At 34.8% G+C, this 21,863-nt stretch overlaps 2 protein-coding genes across 3 annotated transcripts in view; both read right to left on the bottom strand.

Moving 5' to 3' along the window:
- LOC121411311 (host cell factor 1-like) overlaps positions 1 to 8,949 on the bottom strand; it is a 33,238-nt gene extending 24,289 nt beyond the window's left edge. Inside the window, exons 1-5 of the mRNA XM_041603970.1 lie at positions 8,761 to 8,949; positions 6,135 to 6,444; positions 5,725 to 5,933; positions 5,237 to 5,321; positions 2,719 to 2,825 (exon numbers count right to left, since the gene is read on the bottom strand). Coding sequence (XP_041459904.1) covers positions 2,719 to 2,825; positions 5,237 to 5,321; positions 5,725 to 5,933; positions 6,135 to 6,444; positions 8,761 to 8,920 — 871 coding nt within the window. The 5' untranslated portion in view covers positions 8,921 to 8,949. The remainder of the gene's footprint in view (positions 1 to 2,718; positions 2,826 to 5,236; positions 5,322 to 5,724; positions 5,934 to 6,134; positions 6,445 to 8,760) is intronic.
- A 10,371-nt stretch (positions 8,950 to 19,320) lies between these two features.
- Positions 19,321 to 21,863, bottom strand: part of LOC121411312 (histone lysine demethylase PHF8-like) — a 29,062-nt gene continuing 26,519 nt past the window's right edge. For both annotated transcript variants that reach the window (XM_041603972.1, XM_041603971.1), the window contains 2 exons: positions 20,786 to 21,005; positions 19,321 to 20,425 (listed from right to left, as the gene is read on the bottom strand). In XM_041603972.1, the coding sequence (XP_041459906.1) occupies positions 20,331 to 20,425; positions 20,786 to 21,005 (315 nt within the window). In that variant the 3' untranslated portion in view covers positions 19,321 to 20,330. The remainder of the gene's footprint in view (positions 20,426 to 20,785; positions 21,006 to 21,863) is intronic.

The following is a 21,863-nucleotide window of genomic DNA, read 5'->3' on the forward strand; positions in this document are numbered from 1 at the left end:
GTACATGTATTCATTCATGAGTTAAAAAAAAAAAAAAAAAAACAAAAAAAAAAAGCTCATAATTACTACAAGTCAAATTTTGCCATTCTCATGAAATAAAATGATAAATCCTGTATGGGTTATAGAAAAGCATTTCAATTTTTACTACTTTATTATGAAATAATGTTCATTAAACAAAATCTAGTTTAGAATATATAATTGAAAAAAAACCTGGGAAATAAAGAGGGCTAATGTGTGCAATTTTATTCTCAATTTTTTGACTATTTGTAATTATCCTATTTCCTGTAAATAATCTCTAATGAAGTCATTGATAGTCAAACAACTACCTTAATTAATCATTTCCTAATGGCTTCAATAATGAGCTCTTTCACAGGGATGTCCACTGAGCACAGATCTTTACCACATAACTGTCATTGACATTGACATGCATAATATACAACCCTCAGAATCCATATCCTGTTATCCCGTTTTCTAACCACAAGTGCTTTACACTAAAATTCAAGTAGGGTATGTTTTGTTTACGTATACACATATTCATTCATTCATTCTGTCAACTCTCACAGGGGGTGGGGGTACAGAAAGGCCTTCATCCCCATAGATCCTGGGCACCAACTGCATAAACATCAACCATATGCTGCCTGTCTAGCTTTTGTTATGTAACCCTCAAAACCCCCTGCTGTTTTTTTTCACCTTTTCTTTTGTGTACAAAACTTCATCCCCTGTTCTTAGTCAATTTTACTTAAAATATAAACGAGTATATAATGAGTTTTGGCTGGAAAAGAGTTCATGTTGAAACTGCAAGTACTTGATTTTAGGTACTTAATCCTAAAAGAGCATGCTTATTTGGACCTAACTTGCAATCAATCCCCCGCCCCTCCCTCCCCGAGAGCTCAGCAATCAATTATGCATTCAGGATGAACATCAGTAATCTTAGTTTAAAATTTCTATTCAGTTTTAATCACTATTTAATTCTAATTTATACATAAATTTGTTTTAAGTGGGTGTAATTAATCAGACAAAGTAAAAAAAAAAGAAAGAAAAAAAGAAGCTAATTAATGGTCCAGATACTGTGAGAAAATTTAATAAGTAAATGTACCTTAACACTCTTGATATTTGTAAGCATTTCATTAAAATTTATCATATTTTTAATGATTTTATTTTTTCTGAGACACTAGCGTCACAGTTAATAAGTGAATAGGCCTACATTGTTAATAGGTTAATAAGTAACAAGTAAAAGCAACAAGTGGAATGCCTCTAAAAGTCTCGCCTACATTACGCAATTCATTATATCAGCATTGACGACTTTGAAAACGGCTATTGACACACAATAAAAAAAAACATGATATAAGTTCATTGACCTTGAATGACTTTGGTCATGTGACCTGAAACTAGGGCAGGATGTTAAGTAATACTTGATTTACCCATACATCAAAGTTTCATGAACTAGGTCTATTTCTAAGTAATGATGACATTTCAAAACTTAACCTCAGGTTAAGATTTCAATGGTGATGATGCCACCTCTCTCTGCTACGCAGGTGAGACAAAAACAGTTATCACCATTAAATTTATAGAAACTTTATTTTCTGAGTGCAATCCAGTGACAAAACATGCACAATTAAAAACCTTCCTTTTGTATTGAATTTCATTTATTTGATGTATAATGGAAAGATTAAAATGAATGAAACACCTTGTCAAAATCTGTACCAAATATTTCACCAGGAATACCTCTTAAAAGGTGCTATGTGCTTTGTCATAGCAGCTTTCCTGCATTCCCCATTTATCACCCATAGTGAAATGTAAGAAATGGCAAAGACTAGAAATTTGACATGTACAAAGGACACAGTTGCACCTGCTTAACGCGATCAGAATTTCATTCAATATGATTGAACTTAACAGTGCAGAAACCAAGATGCATATATATAATGAACAAATTTAGACCTTTGAACCAATTCGCATATATAATGAGCTGTGACCTTTGACCTGCAGACTCTGAATTCGAACTTAGCCTGCATTTTGGTGTCATCTACCTACACACTCAAATTTTTTAAAATCTCTTGGATATTTCATGTGGAAACCAACTCGCATTTTTAATAAGCTGTGACCTTTGACCTGCAGAATCCGAATTCAAACTTAGTCTGTATTTTGGTATCATCTACCTACACACCAAAACTTTTCAAAATCCATTAAATATTTTTTTGTGTTGTTACCCGGAAACCAAGTCGGGGGACGGAAGGACAGGGCAACGCTTAATGCCCCCTCCGGACTTTGTCTGCGGGGGCATAAAAAACTGCATACAGGAAAGACACAGCTCAAACTGTTAATAAGGTGCCTAAAATACTTTGCTTGATAGCATAAGTGCCATGCTGGGAATCAAACTCTCGAATTTCATACAGTATGAGTAGCCTGGCATCTTAGACCACCCGGCACCTCTACTGTAAACAAACTTGCTAGTCCTTTAAATTGCTAGTGACTAGAGCAGCAAGCAAGAGGGCACCAGGCCCCACCAAGATGCAGCTGGAATTCTGTTGAGTGACATGAAATTGTACATATCAGCAAATGTTTGTAACTTTTGCACAGTGTAAGTTTAGGTAAATTTTGTATATTTAAAAAGTATTTGTAGCTTGTATAGAGCAGAACTGATGCTGGTCTGGCATCATGAGCACATTTGGACAGTGTATGCTCTCAATGAATCCTAACCAATATCATTATAATTCTTACCTAAATTGAGAGAAGCGAGAGTATTGGTACACTTCCATTCCTTTTCATGAGCTGCTACTTTGACATCGTCCATCACAAGGGGTACCCAGCCACCAAACACAAACATTCTAAGATGAAAAAAAAATAAGGAATTCTTAAAATTATCATTTCTGCATTAAAATAATAACATACAATATCTATGTTGTCTGTGTGTAATCCCATTAAGCAAACTTCTTTCCATTGCATTGGTTGAATGACTCACATGGAATGTATATTATTGCATAACTATCAATAGAATTAGCTGTACTATGTAAGCACTTTACAGGTATGGCATTCAATCACACACTCAACATTTCAACTTTTTGAAACATTCCACCCCTGAAAGACTTTATTATTAATTCTAGACCCCAAATCATAAAAAGCGGAATACTTTTTACCCCTATTGTTTTTTAATTTGACCTCTATAAATCCAAGACACATAATTAAAATCTAAACTTGACCTGTAATTTAAGTAAAATCATTTCACTTTCTTTATCAAGTTATAACATGGAAACCAATATCAAATTAGGATTTAGCTGTGCGACCTTTGACTTGTAAACTAAAAAAGTGATTAACCTACACACTAAAAATGATTGAAATATGTTAGCGGTGTCTCATGGAAACCATTCCCACAATGAGAAGTGACGCATGGATTGGCGGCGGAAGCCCAAAAATTTAGGGGGGGGGGCCACCTGAAATATTGGGATGGAAACAAGTAAAAAATTTGACAGGCCAAAAAAACCAGGGGGGACCACAAACACTTCAGGGGGTCCACGTGAATTTAGGGGGGGATGCAGGGAACAAAATTGACAAGCAAAAAAAAAAAAAGAAAGGGGACCGTCCCCTTACCCCGCTTCCGCCGCATATGGACCTATCGTCACCTATGACCTGTAAACTCCAAATTTGAACTTGACCTGTATACTAGCTACACATGAAAAATTCATATCTTCCCATATGTAATAAACAATAACCTTTGACAATTCGACCCTTGACCTGCAACATCCAAATTTGATAATGAACTTTAATTCCAGTGTGATCTACTTACACACTACATATAACCAATATCTCTCAAATATTTTCAAATTATATCAAAGAATCCAATTCGTATTGACTTGTGACCTTTTACTTTACCTCTGACCTTCCCCCACTGAATATAACTTGACAAGTATTTTGGTGTGATGTATCTACACACCAAATATTACTAAAATTTTTTATTGCAGAACCACATTTGCATATGGTACAAGCTGCAACCTTTGACCTTTGTTTGGATCAAAATCAAATGTTGCTCCACCATCCCATCGTGATGACCTTGTGTGAGGAACATATTTAACATAAGTGTTCTACCAGTACATACCCTTCCCACCCCCCTTATTTCTAAAAATCTGACAGATAAGATTTTCAAGTGATCACTTGTAAACCAACTTTGGGGACAGATGGAAGGATAGACAAAGGCAACACTCAATGCCAAAAGAAAACAGTTTATGGCAGTGACAGAAGCCTAAATGTTTATCGTGCACAGTTGAGAATCCATCTAGTTCTTTTTTTTTTTTTTTAAATATCAGTATCTTTTTTTACAAATGCATTTTTCATTGCTTGGCTGTTTAAATATTTCTTGCTAAAATTAGTTAAGATGTAATCTTCAATAGTTTCTCATAGAATATTATCAGTGACAATAAAATAGGTAGGTGAAAAAAAAAACGATTTAACTTAACCATATAAAAAAGCCTTTAATTTTTTTTTTTAACATTTCCACTTTCATCACCATCATATAATATCCATTTCCTTATTTTTTTCAAAATCAAGATAGGGAAACATCAGAATTTATAAATTTGGGTTGACATTTTATTCTTTCCAATCAAATGAACTTACTTTGTGAAGCTAGATCAAAATTTGATACACTTTCTAACCACTAAACATTTGAAGTAAATAATCTACAGCAGTGAAGGGGTAGATTATCAAGAAGATGGAAAAGGAGAAGAGTAAATGTCTATTCTATTCATCTTATATCAGTCAGGGTTCCCAGCTTTTCAAGAAAACCAAATTCTCTGATAATCATTTAAACCCATTCCCAGTTTTGCATGTTTTCTAAGTTGGTACAGTGAATTACATGTATTTTCAGTATAAAACAATAGTGTAAAACTAATTACAGCAGAACTATTACACAGGCATGTAATGGCTGCCCTTCTCCCCATACAGCCATTCTTTCCTTACCTTATACAGAAAGAGGTTGATTCAAGGCAATCCTAGTACCTATCATTAAATTACAACACACTATGTTAAAGACGCCACTTTGATATGCAACAAAATATAACAGTCTGACTCAACTTTCGGGCTGATCATTATTCCCTGAATTTTCTCTCATTTGAGGCATTCTCCCCTGATTTGAGGTATTTTTTTATCAAATACCCTGATTTTTCCCTGACTGCAAAAAAAGTAAAATAATTTCCCCTGATTTCCCTGATGGGCTGTGAACCCTGTTAGTGTCAACAAATATGCATACCTGTTTCCAATGACCGTGGCAGAGTGCAAGCTCCTTGGTAGAGGGTTGGGTCCATTGAGTTCAGGTTTGACCCACGTGAGTGTATCTGTTGAAGTCATGAGATCATTATCAATCAAAATACTCGATAGGGAAAAAAAACACATAAGAAATACATAAGTTAAGTAACTATTTAGTTTAATAAGGACATTATGAGGATGCATCAGACATTCACCCAAGTCTAATCTTTTGGGACCACAGAAATTTGATTTCATTTTGACTGGAAAGATGTAAACAACAAAGTTGGCTATTAGTATTACTTGACTGCAGGTAAATCTATTTAAGCAGTCTACTTTACTATAATAAGTAAACAAAAGCTTATATGTCTCCATATATTGACCCTCTTATGATACTCAAATAAAAGTTAGATTTGAAGCTTTTTGGTATCTTGCAAAAAGCCAATTGTTATGTAATATTATTGCATATTATATTTCCACAGTCCCTTTACTTACCCATATTGAGTTGCCAAAGGTCCCCGAGCCGACAACCGCTCATACCACCATACACAATGAGTCGATTAAAAGTGCCATCTTTTGGAGCATAGCCTACACAGGTATGTGATTCTCTAGGTGGAGGGGAAGGTCCTGTGGTAAGGGGTATATCCCATATCATATTAGAGTAGCCTGATCTCAGCTCAAGTGAGTAGAGATCATTAAGATACCTGTAGATGAAAGAAATGACAGTCAAAACAAAAGAACAATGAAAATAAAGCTGGATACATTATGTTTATTTTGCTATTGGAAATATTCTAAGGCAACTGGTACATTGCAATGTTCAGATAGTTTAAAATAAAAAATTGTGTGATAGAAAAAAAAATGCTCTTCCTTTCCAAGAGAATAAAAATATGTTGTTGAGCACTAACCTAGGTATATTATTCTTTGGATCATCACTATCATTAGCAAGTCCTCCAAAGAGGTATGCTTTGCTGCCAAGCATGGTGAATGTGTGACCAAGTCTAGGGCATGGAGGGGGTGCACTCTTGGCAGTCTTGGGCTTGAGTCGCTTCCATTCCCATCTACTAGCTTGGAGTTCATAAAGCTCATTTGAATACTTTCCATACTCCACCATTCCCCCAAATATGAAGAGACGGGTGCCATCACTGACAAAGCCATAAGCTGCACAGCCTGGAGGGATATCCCCCCTTACTGCTGGTACAAACCACTGATTAGTAGCTGCATATAAAAAACAAAACATTGTGTCACAATATTAATAACATGCATCATTTAAATAGGTCAATGTCATTAAAGTAAACTTGTAAAATAATAACCAAAGGCTGAGACAAAGATTGGGCCTATGATATCCTAGAGTTTGCTTCAAAGGGATGGTCCGGGCTGAAAGTATTAAATAGCTTAATAAATAGAGTAGAATTCACTATGCAAAATGGTGAAAATTTCATCAAAATCGGATAATAACAGAGTTATTGAATTTTAAAGTTTAGCAATATTTTGTGAAAACATTCGTCATGAATATTCATTAGGTAGGCTGATGATGTCACATCCCCACTTGGGCCACTTGTTCTTTTGTATTTTATTATATGAAATAAGGTTTATTCAAATTATTTTCTCCAAGAACTAGAAAAATTAGATTGACAACTAATTTACTGCATTAGATATTTATTGCTCCAAACTATTTCATTATAAGGGAAACATATCAAACACAGAAGTATGAAATAATGACAAAAATTATGATTTTATGTAATAACATAAGAAAACGGAAAGTGGGGATGTGACATCAGCCCACCTAATGAATATTCATGACGACTGTTTTCACAAAATATTGCTAAACTTTAAACTTCAATAACTTTATCATTTGTTATCCGATTTTGATGAAATTTTCGGCATTTTGCTCAGTGAGTTCTACTCTATGTATTAAGATATAAATATTTTCAGCCTGGACCATCCCTTTAATATCCTTTTCCTCCCAAAAATAAAAATGAAAATACATGTAAGAAATTAAAAAAAATTGTTGTAATTTAGATTTTGTGTCCATTGTCAAGAATGAAATTTTAAGGATGTTCGCTTTTATATATGAATCTGCAAGATGAAAACATGCAGGAATCTTTAGGCAAAATGTAGCAAAAATGTTCAATTTATTTTAGCATAGACCTGAAAAAGGGACCACCCCAAGAAAAATCTGTACAAAAAGATTTGAGGTGCTTCTATAGCTTGTGAATTATATTTTAAGGGCATTATTCTGCCTGTTACCTTCTTTGTATTATTCAACTTCTCTCCCCCCCCCCTTTTTTTTTACAATCAGTGCACCCCCCGAAAAAAAAAAAAAAAAAAATATATATATATATATATATAGCAGAAAAGAAAAACAAATGAGACATTTTATTACACACGTAAAGATTTGAGACAAATGTCTTAATCAAACAATTTCCTGATTTATTTTCTTTTCCCACAGTTAAAGAATGAAACTTCCACATACTCATACTCATAATCATAAAAGATATTTGAAATTGTTCAGCACATTAACAATTTTACATAGCTGAGTGATGAGCCGAATATAAAATTACTTTATCTGAGAGCAAAACATTTTTTTTCTTCCTGAATTTCATACCTGATGCTTTTTTCTATTTTTTCCCCCATTTTTCATCTTGACTTAAGCCTTAGCCAAACAAGAATATTGAGAATGTCAATGGTAGCATCTTTCATTATTTAAAACAAAAGGGGCCCAGATCTAGCACTAAATAACTAATCTAAATCACTGCCAAGGATGGTTACTTGGGAAATATTTGATGCCAATGTCAATGATGGCAAAGCCTAATCTGTTCAAAACTTTCATGTTAAATCTAATATTAGTCAAAGTATTAGTATTTAGTTAGCTAGATATTTTTTTTTTATGGTTTGACGGTAAATTACATCAACATATTTTCATCAAGCTAGGCCTATTAAAAAATATTTCAATCAGACATGATCAAGATGTTCCCAATCTTCAAAATGCAAGAAACAGATAAATGTTGATCTAGTATTTTCATTGCTAACAACTAGTAGTATGAGAACACTTGAATTCAATCAAAATCAAATTCAAATTCAGAGAATCAAAGTCCTGAACTACCCAGCCAAATCAATGATTTCCAGGCAATGATAAGCAGAGAGTTAGAATATAGGCCTAACATAACACACCATAGGCACAGGAAGACATTAGGATTAGTTACAAATAGATTTGCAATCACATCTCTTAAATTTTAATTTTATGAAAATTTAGTGGCGCCAGCGCAGTGGCTGCCATTTTCAATGATAAACAATGTAGGCCGCCATCTTGAATTTTACCACTGTTCTACGAAAAACAAAATATTACATGGAATAATGTATCAGGTAAGTATCTTCTTGCAGTTTTACATAAATATGAAATCTAGCTTCGGAAAGATATTGCTAAAACAAGAAATCATGTTCCTGAAAGTGAAAAAAAGAGGATAGTTTGGAATGACAACAATGGGGCGCCATTTTGAATGGGCCCGAACTCGACCGAAAATTCAACATCACCTGTATTGTAAACGTGGAGTTCATCCACGATCCCCTCATTCCCACCGCCGAAGACTACCATAAGGTCTTTGATTGCGACGGCTCGATGTCCATGGCGAGGTCGGGGGCTTGGACCAGTCGTATTTGTCACACGCTTCCATTTTAGTATGGGAGCCGCCATTTTGTCTCTTTCCCACAATGCAATATTCCAAGCAGCTGAAAAATATCAACATATCCCGGATGTAGAACATTCATTGAAATTTAGTTAGAATAAATATACATAATATTTAAAATGATATATATATTTCAATATTTTAAAGTTAAAAAGCGATATTTTTATTTTATCTTAATATATTTGATCGTTTAAAATAGTAAATAGACATTTTAAATTTTGATAGATTGTACGTACGGTTAACAATTTATCACAGAAAAATAAATTATATCCTTGCACTTAATTTTATTAACATATAAGAATATGAAAATAAAATTCATCAATACAAAATATTTGTTTATTATCAAAATATTAAAAAATAATATTTTGTTTTGTAATTTTCAAAAGTTAAGCGGTGAAATTAGTGGGAATTATAGAACTTTATTTATATTGCGGATGTATCCAACCGATTTTCTCTTTACCTGATGAATATTCATATGTCTCCCAGTGTTTTTACTTCGGTGATTGGTCAAATAAGGGAGGTGCGGTGCAGAAAAAAGTAGATGTGCGAGATACAGAACAGAAATGAAATATAGAGAATTTATCCTCAAATAAAGTAAAGTCAATCAACCCCTAACTTCGAGATATATACTACGCATTGAAACAGTTTGTAGAAACATGTGTTTTAACTCCCAAACTAGGGTACAATGCAGGAAAAGGAAAAGTTTGTCAAACAACAGTCAAATACAGCTTTGCAGATGGGCGTGGTTAGTTTTCAGAATTCGAGCTTGGCATCCATTTTCGCGACGTCTGGCACGATTCGAAAATGGGTATGATCCAGACGATGCCAGTGAACTGATCGAGCTGAAGAAAGCCTTCTCTATGCAATCAAAGATGATCGTGAAACAGGCCGGGGCATGCAGCATCTTTATTAGAAAGAGAAAATATAATCATATATATATATATTTCATGTTTTAAAAATGCAATATATAATTATAGTTAATACATTGGTTGATCCATCGTGTAATTTCATCATGCACAGTTACGAGAGATTTTCCCGGTCATCTTCGTAGATTTATCATAAGAATATTAGTATTTTCGGTTCAGTTTCACACGAAACAATTAAAACGCAAATTTGCTGTTCAATTTGATATCTTATAAGCATGCGAACTACTAAATGAATTTGAATACTTCAATTTAGTTATCCTCGTAGCACCTTTCAAATTCGTCGAAAAACTTTTAGTCTAATATTAAAACGCCTAGTGTCGCCGTGTGAATGAATAAGTTACGTAGCCTATTTTATTTCACGAATTAGGGGAACCGAGCTTCTTCTTTTTTTTTTTACTTTTTCACTGATTATGCAATGTGTCGATAATTGTTTCTACTAATTTCCATGTTTAATCACAAATGAAATGGCTATAAATATTTACCCCTTTAGCATTATAAATCTATTTTAACGGGAAAGGGTTGTCAAAAATGGATAATACGAATTGATTCAAGGAATTATATATTGCTTATGGTATTTAGGTTGCAGGTGAGCTGACAATCGATGTTCTTAATATTTCACCCCCCTTCTCCTCAGGGTTGGAGTTGGTCGTAATTCAATGGACGTTTATTTCCTGGCAATTTGCTTTGAATACACGGAATCCCATATAATATACACAAAAAAAAACCAGAAATATCTTCTCCATCAAGGATAGAACATAATATTGAAGAAACGCCTGAGAAATGTTTACTAGTTTCCATAATTAGTATTCAGAAAGTGAAATGAACAAGCAAAACGTTCTTACGTTGAGCGGTTTTACCAAAGACCCTTTCATGCAACAGGCCCATGACTTAATGCGTCAAGTAGAGGAGACTCACCATAAATGAGTCATTATTTTCATGGCTTTCCTTTTATAAAAGATAAGGGTTGAGTAGGCCTATGTTAAATATCCAAACTTTGTATTATTAGGTTTTTCAATATACTACTTTTCTGTGTTTCTAGTAAGTATTGTCTCTTTTTAATTATGTTTTGTTCTCGGAGCAGGGCCGGCGATGCTGGGGGCGGGGCACAGTTCATCAAATGTATGTATCCATGAATTACATTTAACAAACAAAAATGCAAATGCGCTTCAATGATTAGTTCGGTTGCTTCGCTCACTCGCTTTGAAGTTTTTTTCAAAAAAGTTTATGCGAACTGCCCCCCTCGTGAAAAATTTCTGCATACAGCCATGTGAAAGATGGTGCCCTTCTTTGCCTGTGCCCCCCCCCCCCCCCCACTTTCAACTTCGCTCCGCCGCCCCTGGTCCTGAGTTTTTATGCTTAAATTAAGTGTTTTCTTCTATTTATCCTCAATATTGAGATACTTTATTGCCCATAAAAATATCAAAAGATACAAGTTTTTACATCAACAAAATTGATATCATATCGCACAACAACATTTCATAAAAATACAACAAATACAATAAAATATGCTACTTAATACACTACCAGTCACAATGCTTAAATTAAGTGGCTTGAATTTAAAGTCATTGAAACTTCTGATATTGAGGAGCCAGTGTTTGCAATACTTTGGCAAATTCCCATACTGAAATTAGAAATTAACAGCATCATAATTGGTAAGAGAAAACATTAATATTCTAATTTGTATATGTTTAAAGAAAAAAAGTTGTAAGAATAATCGTTACGTGCCTTAAGTTTCATGTGAGTGGCGGTAGATAAGTCTGTCTTTTTCCTTTGTTTCTTTTCGAAAGAGAATGTGCCCTTTTTTCCCTGTTCCCCCCCCCCACACACACACACTTTCAAACTTCACTCCGCCGCCCCTGTTGATCGACATCGCATGACAAAAATTGTGCCCCCAGTGGCTCAACAATTTTCAAACGTATTTTGAAGCCAAAATATCCCATATTAATAAGCCTTTGCATATGACTCGGCAGGGGATCGAATTACCCACTAACTATCTCCCGTCATATAGGCGGCGGAAGCGGGACACGTCCCCCCTAAATTTTAGGTGGTAACCTTTTTTTTTGCTGCTTGTCGAAAAATTGTGTGGTGGCCCCCCCCCCTAAAATGTGTGGCTTCCGCCACCAATGTCTCCCGTTCATGAGACGGACGCATGAATTTAAAAACTGAAACTAAATAATTATGTTCTCTCTCTCTCTTTAAAATCTCGCCATTTTTTTTAAACTGAAGTTTTCTTTCTTTACTTTAACATGAAAATTAATCGCATACTAAAAAAAATGCCATTATTATTATTGTTATCATTATTTTCTTTTTGGGGGGAGGGGGAGGGAAGGTGATCCACATCGACAACCAGTTTCACGTGAAATTGTATTAAAATATAATTTTCATTTTCATCAACATTTTGCCTGATCGGCTGCTCAAAGGGCCAAAATCTGGGGGTGGGGTAGTCTTCAAGAATAAATTTCAGTACATTTTAGCTTTATCCATTTACAAGCAAGATGAGATAGGTTTCTTATCTGAAGCACTGATTTTGTGAGTGTGAAGCGGGAGCTGCACTTTCTTTTCTTTACACTGTACTACAGACCTGAAAATGAAAAGGACTACATTTTGTAGAATTCATGAACTGGATATTTATCTTATGGAGCGCAAAGTGCGAGCTTAGATTTTTTGATAAAGGAGAAATATACAGTGCGTCCCCCAAAACTATTCACTTTTGAAGTGACTGTCAAATAAAAGATATATCACTTTGGGTGGGAGAGACTTATATATATATGGAAAGCCAATAACGTCAACTTTCAAATGACAACAAAAAGTTTGAAAACTATTCATGCTTGAGCGGGCACTGCCCACTGAAACAAAGGGTATGAAAATTAGGCTGGGCCGGAATTAGCCTTCCAATTTAGTTTCATGTTTTTTTTTTGGGGGGGGGGTTGGAACTTGCAAAGTTGAGTGTTTTGTGATGAAATAGTGATCAATTGTGATCAGTTTGTTGTTTGAGAAAATTTCAAGAGTCATAAGATTAAAATTCAATGCATGAGTGATCATGATATGCAATTTTTAGTGCGGCATTTTGACTTTATCATGTGGATCTCAGTATGGACCTACTACGATCTCAGCAATGTGTTCATGAGAGTCAGGAGAATAGGGGGTAAGATAGGACTTAAAGGACAAGTCCACCCCAACAAAAACTTGATTTGAATAAAAAGAGAAAAATTCAAGAAGCATAACACTGAAAATTTCATCAAAATCGGATGTAAAATAAGAAAGTTATAGCATTTTAAAGTTTCGCTTATTTTCAACAAAATTGTTATATGAACGAGCCAGTTACATCCAAATGAGAGAGTTGATGACATCACTCACTCACTATTTCTTTTGTATTTTATTATATGAAATATTTTGATTTTCTCGTCATTGTCATTTGAAATGAAGTTTCATTCCTTCCTGAACATGTGGAATTCCATTATTTTAACATTTTGTGCTTCAGGCAAGGAGGTCCTAACCGTCAAATTCGTAAAAATTGAAATATTGTATAATTCAAACAATAAAAAACAAAAGAAATAGTGAGTGGGTGACATCATCGACTCTCTCATTTGGATGTAACTGGCTCGTTCATATAACTATTTTGTCGAAAATAAGCGAAACTTTGAAATGTCATAACTTTCTTATTTTACATCCGATTTTGATGAAATTTTCAGCATTGTGCTTGTCTGATTTTTCTCTATTGATTCAAATCAAAATTTTTCTGAGGTGGACTTGACCTTTAAGTAGGTAAAGTACGTTGATGGGATAAAGGTCAGCAGAACATTTAGCAACCCCTCCTTCCATCGCTACCCCCCTCCACTTCTCTCCTCCTGAGAGACTAAGCTCAGCTAGGCTGGTCAGGAATTAGCCTTACTGAATTTTGAGAGGTTAGTCTTATATAACTTGCAAAGCTAACGGGTGTTATGCTAAATTAATGAGTGAGAGAAGTTTTGGTTTCTTAGGCAAATTTCATGAGTTACTAAATTGAAATTTAATGCATGAGTGAACAGTAATTGTAATTTTAGTGTAGCATATTCATCTTGTGAACCTCAGCAGTGTGTTCGTAAGAGTCAGAGTAATGTGATGGTTACAAGCAAGAGGGCGAGATATGGTAAGACTTGGTTAAAAGGGCATTTCTCTTCTTTGTGTTCTTTTACAAATTAAAAGTCATATGTACCCCCCCCCCTTCCACTTCCCCGGTTCCTTCTCTCTCTCTCTCTCTCACTTCCTGGCATTTAGCCTATTCAAAACTTAACTGCCAAGTGACTGGTGGCTGATGGTTAATTTTTTTTCGTCAATGAATGATTACCAAGAAATTGACTGATTACGATTATTTATGAAATAATATATTGAAAAAAAAAATGAATGTAAGATTGACATTGCTGAGTGCCACGTGATGAAGTTGAAATATTGCTTTAAAAAAGTGTAATTTTTGTTCACTCATGCATTAAAGTTCAATTTTTATCATTCATTAAATTTGCTTAAACAACCAAAACTAGTCATGGTTGATCATTAATTTATCAAAACACCCTTTCAAACAATTTGCCTCTCAAAAACTGACAGAAATTGGAAGGCTAATTTCGGCCCAGTCTAATTTTCATACCCTTTGTTTCAGTGGGCAGTTCTCGCTCAAGCATGAATAGTTTTCCAACTTTTTGGTGTCATTTGAAAGTTGATTTTATTGGCTTCCATGTATGTGTTTTCCCCAAAATCAAATATCTTTATTTGGCAGCCATTTGAAAAGTGTATAGCTTTTCGGGGACGCACTGTAGTGTAGAAATTCAGGAAATAGACATATATACCACATATGAAGTGACATGAAAGCCCCAGATCAAAGCACGAACTGCAAGTTTGGATATAGGTCTGCTTCCCCTAAAACATGGATTCCATCGTAGGAATTCATGAACAGGATACGTATTTATCATTAAAGGAAAAACGTCAGCAGGGGTGGTGTCAGGATATACAGCGCGTCCCAAAAAAAACTATACACTTTTGAAATGGCCGCCAAATAAAAAATCTAGCACTTTGGGGAAAAAGACTCACATATATGGATAGCCAATGAAGTCAACTTTCAAATGACACCAAAAAGTTGGAAAACTATTAATGCTTGAGCGAGCACTGCCCACTGAAACAAAGGGTATGAAAATTAGGGTGGGCTGGAATTAGCCTTCCAATTTATTTCAGTTGTTGAGAGGCAAATCATTTCGAACTTGCAAAGTTAAGGGCGTTGTGATAAATTAATGATCAACCTTGATCAGTTTTGATAGCTTAAGCAAATTTTTTAAGTCATTAAATTGAACTTTTATGCATGAGTGAACACAAATTAAACTTTTGGAGCAGCATTTCAACTTTATCATTTGGATCTCTTTTGGGGCAGCATTTCAACTTTATCATGGGGATCTCAGCAATGTGTTCATGGGAGTCGGCCAGTCGGGAAAATAGGGGGTGAGAATCGTGAGATAGGGCTTAAGTGGGAGAAGTAGGTTGATGAAATAAGGGTCAACAGAATATTCAGCCCCTGCCCCCCCCCCTCTTTCCCACCCTCCCTCTTGTTGAGAGACTGATGGCTATTCTCATGTACGCGTGAAGTCCAGAGCAGAATGTTGGTTTAATGATTAATTCTGAATTAGGGCATCAACTTTTTCCTATCAATCATTCAATCAACAATTTATCAGTAAATCAACTCATTCAATGTGCAATGTGATCAATAAAACATTCATTTTTTTCCAATAAATTATTTCATTAATCATCATAATCATTAAATTATTTTGGTAATCATTCAAACTGACCATCAGCCACCGGTCACTTGGCAGTTAAGTTTTGAAAAGGCTACAATCCAGGAGATGGACAGAGAGAGAGAGAGAGAGAGAGAGGGGGGGGCTGGAAAATGGAGATGAAGAGGGGAGGTTACCTATGACTTTTAATTAGTAAAAGGACAAAAAGAAGAGGAATGCCCTTTTAACCAAGTCTTAGCATACCTCGCCCTCTTGCTTGTAACAGGTACATGTACCATCACATTACTCTGACTCTCATGAACACACTTCTGATGTCCACAAGATGAATATGCTACACTAAAATTACAATTCCTGTTCACTCATGCAGTACATTTCAATTTAGTAATTCATGAAATTTGCCTATTAAAACCAAAACTTATCTCACTCATGAATAGCAGAACACCCTTAGCTTTGTAAGTTCCAAAGGACTAACCTCTCAAAAAACTGTTTGGCTAATTCCTGCCCAGCCTAGCCAAGCTTAGTCTTTCAGGAGGAGAAAAGTGGGGGGGGAGGGGGTAGAGATGGAGGGAGGGGTTGCTAAATGTTCTGTTGACCTTTAGCCCATCAACTTACTTCACCTACCTAAGTCATATTACCCCCTCTTCTCCTGACTGTCATGAACACATTGTTGAGATCCACATGATAAAACTGCACTAAAAATTGCAATTCATGATCACTCATGCATTAAATTTCAATTTAATAACGTATGAAATTTTCACAAACAACAAACTGATCACATATCTGATCTTTAATTCACCAAATAACCTTCAACTTTGCAAGTACCAAACAAAAAATCTGAAAGAAATTGGAAGGCTAATTCCAGCCCACCCTAATTTGCATACCCTCTGTTTCAGTGGGCAGTGCTCGCTCAAGCATGAATAATTTTCCAACTTTTTGGTGTCATTTAAAAGTTGACTTTATTGGCTTTCCATATCTATAAGTCTTTTCCCCCAAAGTGCTACATTTTTTATTTGGCAGCCATTTCAAAAGTGTATAGTTTTTTTTGGGACGCACTGTATTGAGGGGGCGATTTGAAGGGGACTTCATATTTGTTCTTAATGGAATTATAAATATATCAGAGTTAAGTGACCCAGACGTCCCCTCTTCATCATTTCCCTTTCTCCCTCTCTTAAAAAATACCCCCTTTTGTCACTACTTTAGAAATAATAGGGGGCAGTCACCCCCGTCCCCTTGTGGTGTCGACCCTGAATGTGACTGCAAAGTCGGAGTGTTTATGTTTAGTAGTATTATTACTAGTATTAGAAGTATTACAAGTAGTAAAAGAAAAAAAATATGAGTAGTAGCAGTATAGTAGTAGTACTACTGGTAGTAGTAGTATAGTAGTGGTAGTAGTAGTAGTAGTAGCAGTAGTAGTAGTAGTAGTAGTAGTAGTGGTAGTAGTAGTGGTGTTGGCAGTACAATTGCCGACTCGTTCCCTCTTCACATTGTCTAACATCATTTAGTCTAATGCCATTCCATCCTTCAACACTTCGTCTAATAACCATTTGGTCTAATAACCAATTGGTCTACAACCATTTGGTCTCATAACCAGTTCGTCTAATACTCATTTTTCTTTTCATTCATTTTGCTCAATTAACATTTAGTCCTATCAGACCAAATGGTATATGGACTAAATGGCTATTGGACCCACTGGTTATTAGATTAAATGGTGTGTGGACACAATGGCAATTACACAGACTATGTAAATAGTGGATAAACTGATGGTAGACAAGTTGGTAATTGGATGAATTGGCATTAGACCAATTGAAAATAAACCTTACAAGCAGCACTTGTAGAAGTTGTTGTGGTAAAACTATCAGGACAGTAGTAGTAGTGGTGATGAAGGAGGTGAAAAAAGAAGAAGGGGTCAAAGATGAAGTGCACGCAAAAAAGAAAAGAAAATGGAGGGAAAGGGAAGGTATTAACAAGGCAGATAAACTACATAACACCATGGAATTATAATCAAAAGAAGCAAATTGTGAGAACATGACAATGAAATAGATAGTGAATTTGAATAGGGAGAGAATGAAAATGAAGAGGAACATTGGATGATAGAAATAATAGGATAAATAGAAGGACCAGCTATCTTCTGATTATTGACGTTAAAAATTTAATTTGTATACCATCCCATCCCCCACTTTAATCGCACCCCTTCCAAAGCAGATAATACATCCAACAATGTTATCGTTAAAAACTTGAGATAATTGCCTTGATATTCAATAAAATATTGGCAATCGGCTTTGTTCTATCCTGACATTAACAGAAACAAACTACAGTACATGTAAATCATAAACACAGGGATTTGGTTTCTCCAGTTTTTATCATTTTCTCATGGTATTTTCTTTATGACATCACATTACAAAACACGTACAAGAGATGAAAATAAAGGGAACAAAAATCAGGAATAAAATAAACAACACCTCAAACAATGCTAAAAAATCTCTTCTTATTCTCTACACTTGCACTCAAGATTTTTCTTATTATACACTTTATACATTTTATCTTTATACAATTTACATGCATATGTATTTACAAAAAAATAGTACAAACTCTATGCAAGATCTACAATGTATTTACAATTGTTTTTGTTTTGTTTTATCTGTACAGAGAGATATATATATTCAGTGAAATGCATGAACAAAAGATAAGCAAATGAACAAACAATCCTCATTCAATGCAATATTCAACTGATGTCATCCTAGGCTAATTGATAGAATTAGAAAGAAAATATGCAAACAAATAGGAAGAAATAAAAGTAAAGAGAATAAGAGATACAACAAATAAGTAAATTATAAACAAAAAATATCATAAATAGCTGAGGTCTGTGTAACACGGAAATATAAATGAGAATTTCACAAATTAATTTCAGATATTTGAAAAAGTAAGGTTTCCTAAATCAAGATCATTACAACTTTAACAAATAAATGAATATAATGGGAAAAACATATAATGCCCTCACTACACTGCCAAAACAATGATGTCATAATGGGAAAGTTGCAATTCAAGTAAACTTAGTACAAAATTCATGGTATATTTGTAAAGTTCTGCTGCAATCAAAATGGTTTATTAGGAGTGTTTGTAATAACTAATACTGCGCTTTATTCATTTTTCAGTTGATTTTCACTTTATCAATGAGCATCATTTCTGACAGACATTTATCATATCTTACTTTCACTGAAAAATGTTCAAATGGTAAGATTCATACCATGGATTTAGTTAAGCCAGATTTCAGAATCAGGCCAAGGGAACTTAAATAAATAATAAATACATAAAAAATTTGAAATCACATGTGTGTGTGTGTTTTTTTTTTCTTTGGGGAGGGGGGGGGGGGTGGGTATCATTAATAAACTCTAGTATGGTGCATACTTCTTATTCATCATTCAAATGTCACATTTGTATTCCTGAATGCAAAATAATTCATCTGTCCAATAATACATTTTGCAACCACACCCAAACACATCAAACAATGAAGTCACTGTAAAAGTATTAAATGTTGATATATCAACCAGTTTGAATCATATATCAGACAGGTAGTAGTAGTTTTGCAGGAAGCACCCTTGTTTTTGTACTCTGAAGCACATAGCACACTTGTGTCCTCATCATTCTGTGTCAGCTACTTTTCTACACCCAAAAGAATAATGCATTTATTTTAATTTCATAATCTTGAATGGGGCATTAACATACATTCTTTGTTTGTGTGATTGTTCCCAAGGTCATTTCTTAAATTTATTTGCAAGTTACCCATGGCTTCACAAAGAACTTGAACATGTGCTTGCGCTAAGTGAGGTCAGTGGCATTCCCTGGGTGCCACCTCCATTGGAGAGCAACATAAGTACAAATAAAAATAAGAGGGAAAGAGGTTTGAAAAAAAAGAAAAATCCTTAAATTTGTAATCTCACAAATAACCTATCAGTATCAAAATGAACCCTCATTTCGAGCTCTACTCTTTCTAGTTGAGCCATCAAAAAATTTTTCCTGGTGTTCTATGAAAGGGGGACTGTATTTCCTACAACCTTTTTAATCTTTTAAAAATGATAACCAGCATTCAAAAGGTATTTTAATATTTCACCTATAGTTGATGGGAATTGAGATCATTTAAACAATCTAGCATCTGTAAAATCATGTGTAACTCTAGGCTTAACAGACCATGGGCTCTGTGTTATTAAGAACTTTTGTGATTTATTCAAATCAATATTTCTTCAAACCAATCACTATGGAAAGCAATTGAAGACATAATTTGTCATCTTGGGAGAAGATGTATACTGATGTATGTCAGTCGGCAATGCACACCTTCTTGTAGACAAGGTATGGTATCAAGGCTGCCCAATCAAGCATTGCTGGGTAATCCATTGTCACAAGCAGCAATAATATTGTCCTACAATGGTCACATATCATTTTTCCCCTTCAGCTTAGCAGAATACATAGCACTTTATAGGGAAGAAAGTTGGTTAGGGCTGACATCTTTGCAACCCGTTCCCGTAGAGCTGGTGAGTTAGACGAGGGTATTAGGGGCAACGTCTGGGTCTTAAAGATCTTTCCTCGTGTCTGAAACAATAGTTACGATGATACAATATTTCAATGTTATCATCAAACATGGAGTGTCATATGGCATGGCCAGCTTTCCGTGGTAGAGAATGACTTTCATCAGTTAGTAAGAAAGCACTCAAATATATGCTTGAAGTGATGATGAAACCAGTCCATCACATGATTATCCTTCCTCCTTTCTTCAGTTTGAGGATTTTGCCAAGTCTCTGTTTTGCAGTTGCCATTCCTTTCCTTGGTTTCTTGTTAGGAGCTGTTATTTGAACAGAAATTACAATAATATACATCAAAGACATTTGAAAATTTGAATAATGATATTGTTTCAATATTACAAAATACTTAAGTAGCATGAATAAATATCTTCCTGGGCTTACAAACAAACTATTAGAAGTTACGGCTATTTGGTGTAATAATAATCAAATAATTTAATTCATGTGAACACCATTATGGCAAACATAAATATAAACTGGCAAATATTACACTAATTAAATTATCCCTTTCTAATTATGGTCAATAAAACTAATCCTTAAATATCTTCCAATAGAAAGAACAAAAACAAATACAGAGCCCCTCTCCCTCAAGATAACAAATTCATCGAGAAAAAAATACATACGCCTTCCTGGTCCGAGGGCTGTGTTTGGTTTGAGCAGATTAGCTGGGGCACTCTGGGTAAGGTCAAGCTCCTCTACATCCAGAGCATCATGGAATGTGAATGGATCATTGTGAGATTGGGCCAGGAATGCACTACTGGTTGATGGGATATCCTCAAGGGGCTCTGCTGCCCTCTTAGGTGCGAGGGGTTTCCGTCTGATGTACTGCCTCTTTGGTCTTGGCTAGGAGACAGAGAATGGATCAAGGAGTTTATGAAAATGTATGAGGTCATGTATGTCAATCTATGATTGAATAGCGACAAATACATCTAACTGTTGATACAATTCTAGAAAGACTTTTGTTTAATCGTTCAATAATTACAATAAACATAAATGCAAAAAGAACAATCTAAATCCAAAGTAGTGGGGGACCTAAAGTGGAGCACAGCATGTTGTCAATGGGCCCTTAACAAATAAGTTATAGGTAATAAAAATTGACAGCCAGAATAGTGGACGAAAAGTGCTCAGAAAAATATAGCGGAACCGAACAAGATAAATGAAAAAGTGCTAAAAAATGGGGACATACAGGTTATCTTGACAGACATGAATCATGGGGGGGGGGTCAATATATGGATCCTGAATTAATAACAGTACTGTGGGGAAATGTTGATCTGGTTTTTGAAGATGGAATGAAAATGCTTGACATGATGGATTATTATGCAACTGAGAAAATATAGGGGAAAATAATGAAAATATTAAAAGATAAATTTGAAAGAGATTTGAATGATTATATAATTTCCATGCAACAATTGAACATACAAAATAAAACATACTGACATTATTCACAGTAAAATAAAAATACACAGTCATTGCATGAAAGGGGACAGTCACAAGCACAAAGGCTTGAAAATCATTATGGAAAAAACATCTTATAAAATATTATGCATTCCAGTCAAATTTCTATAAATTTTGAAACATATCGAAGGCCCAAGCTGTCAGTTATAAATAAAGACTACTCAAGAAGACAAGAAAAGTTCATCTTTATGGACAAACTTCACTTTAGGGAAATGAAACATCCTAATGAGAAACCACATCTAAGGG

Source organism: Lytechinus variegatus, chromosome 3, assembly GCF_018143015.1.
Source record: "Lytechinus variegatus isolate NC3 chromosome 3, Lvar_3.0, whole genome shotgun sequence".
Lineage (NCBI taxonomy): Eukaryota > Metazoa > Echinodermata > Echinoidea > Temnopleuroida > Toxopneustidae > Lytechinus > Lytechinus variegatus.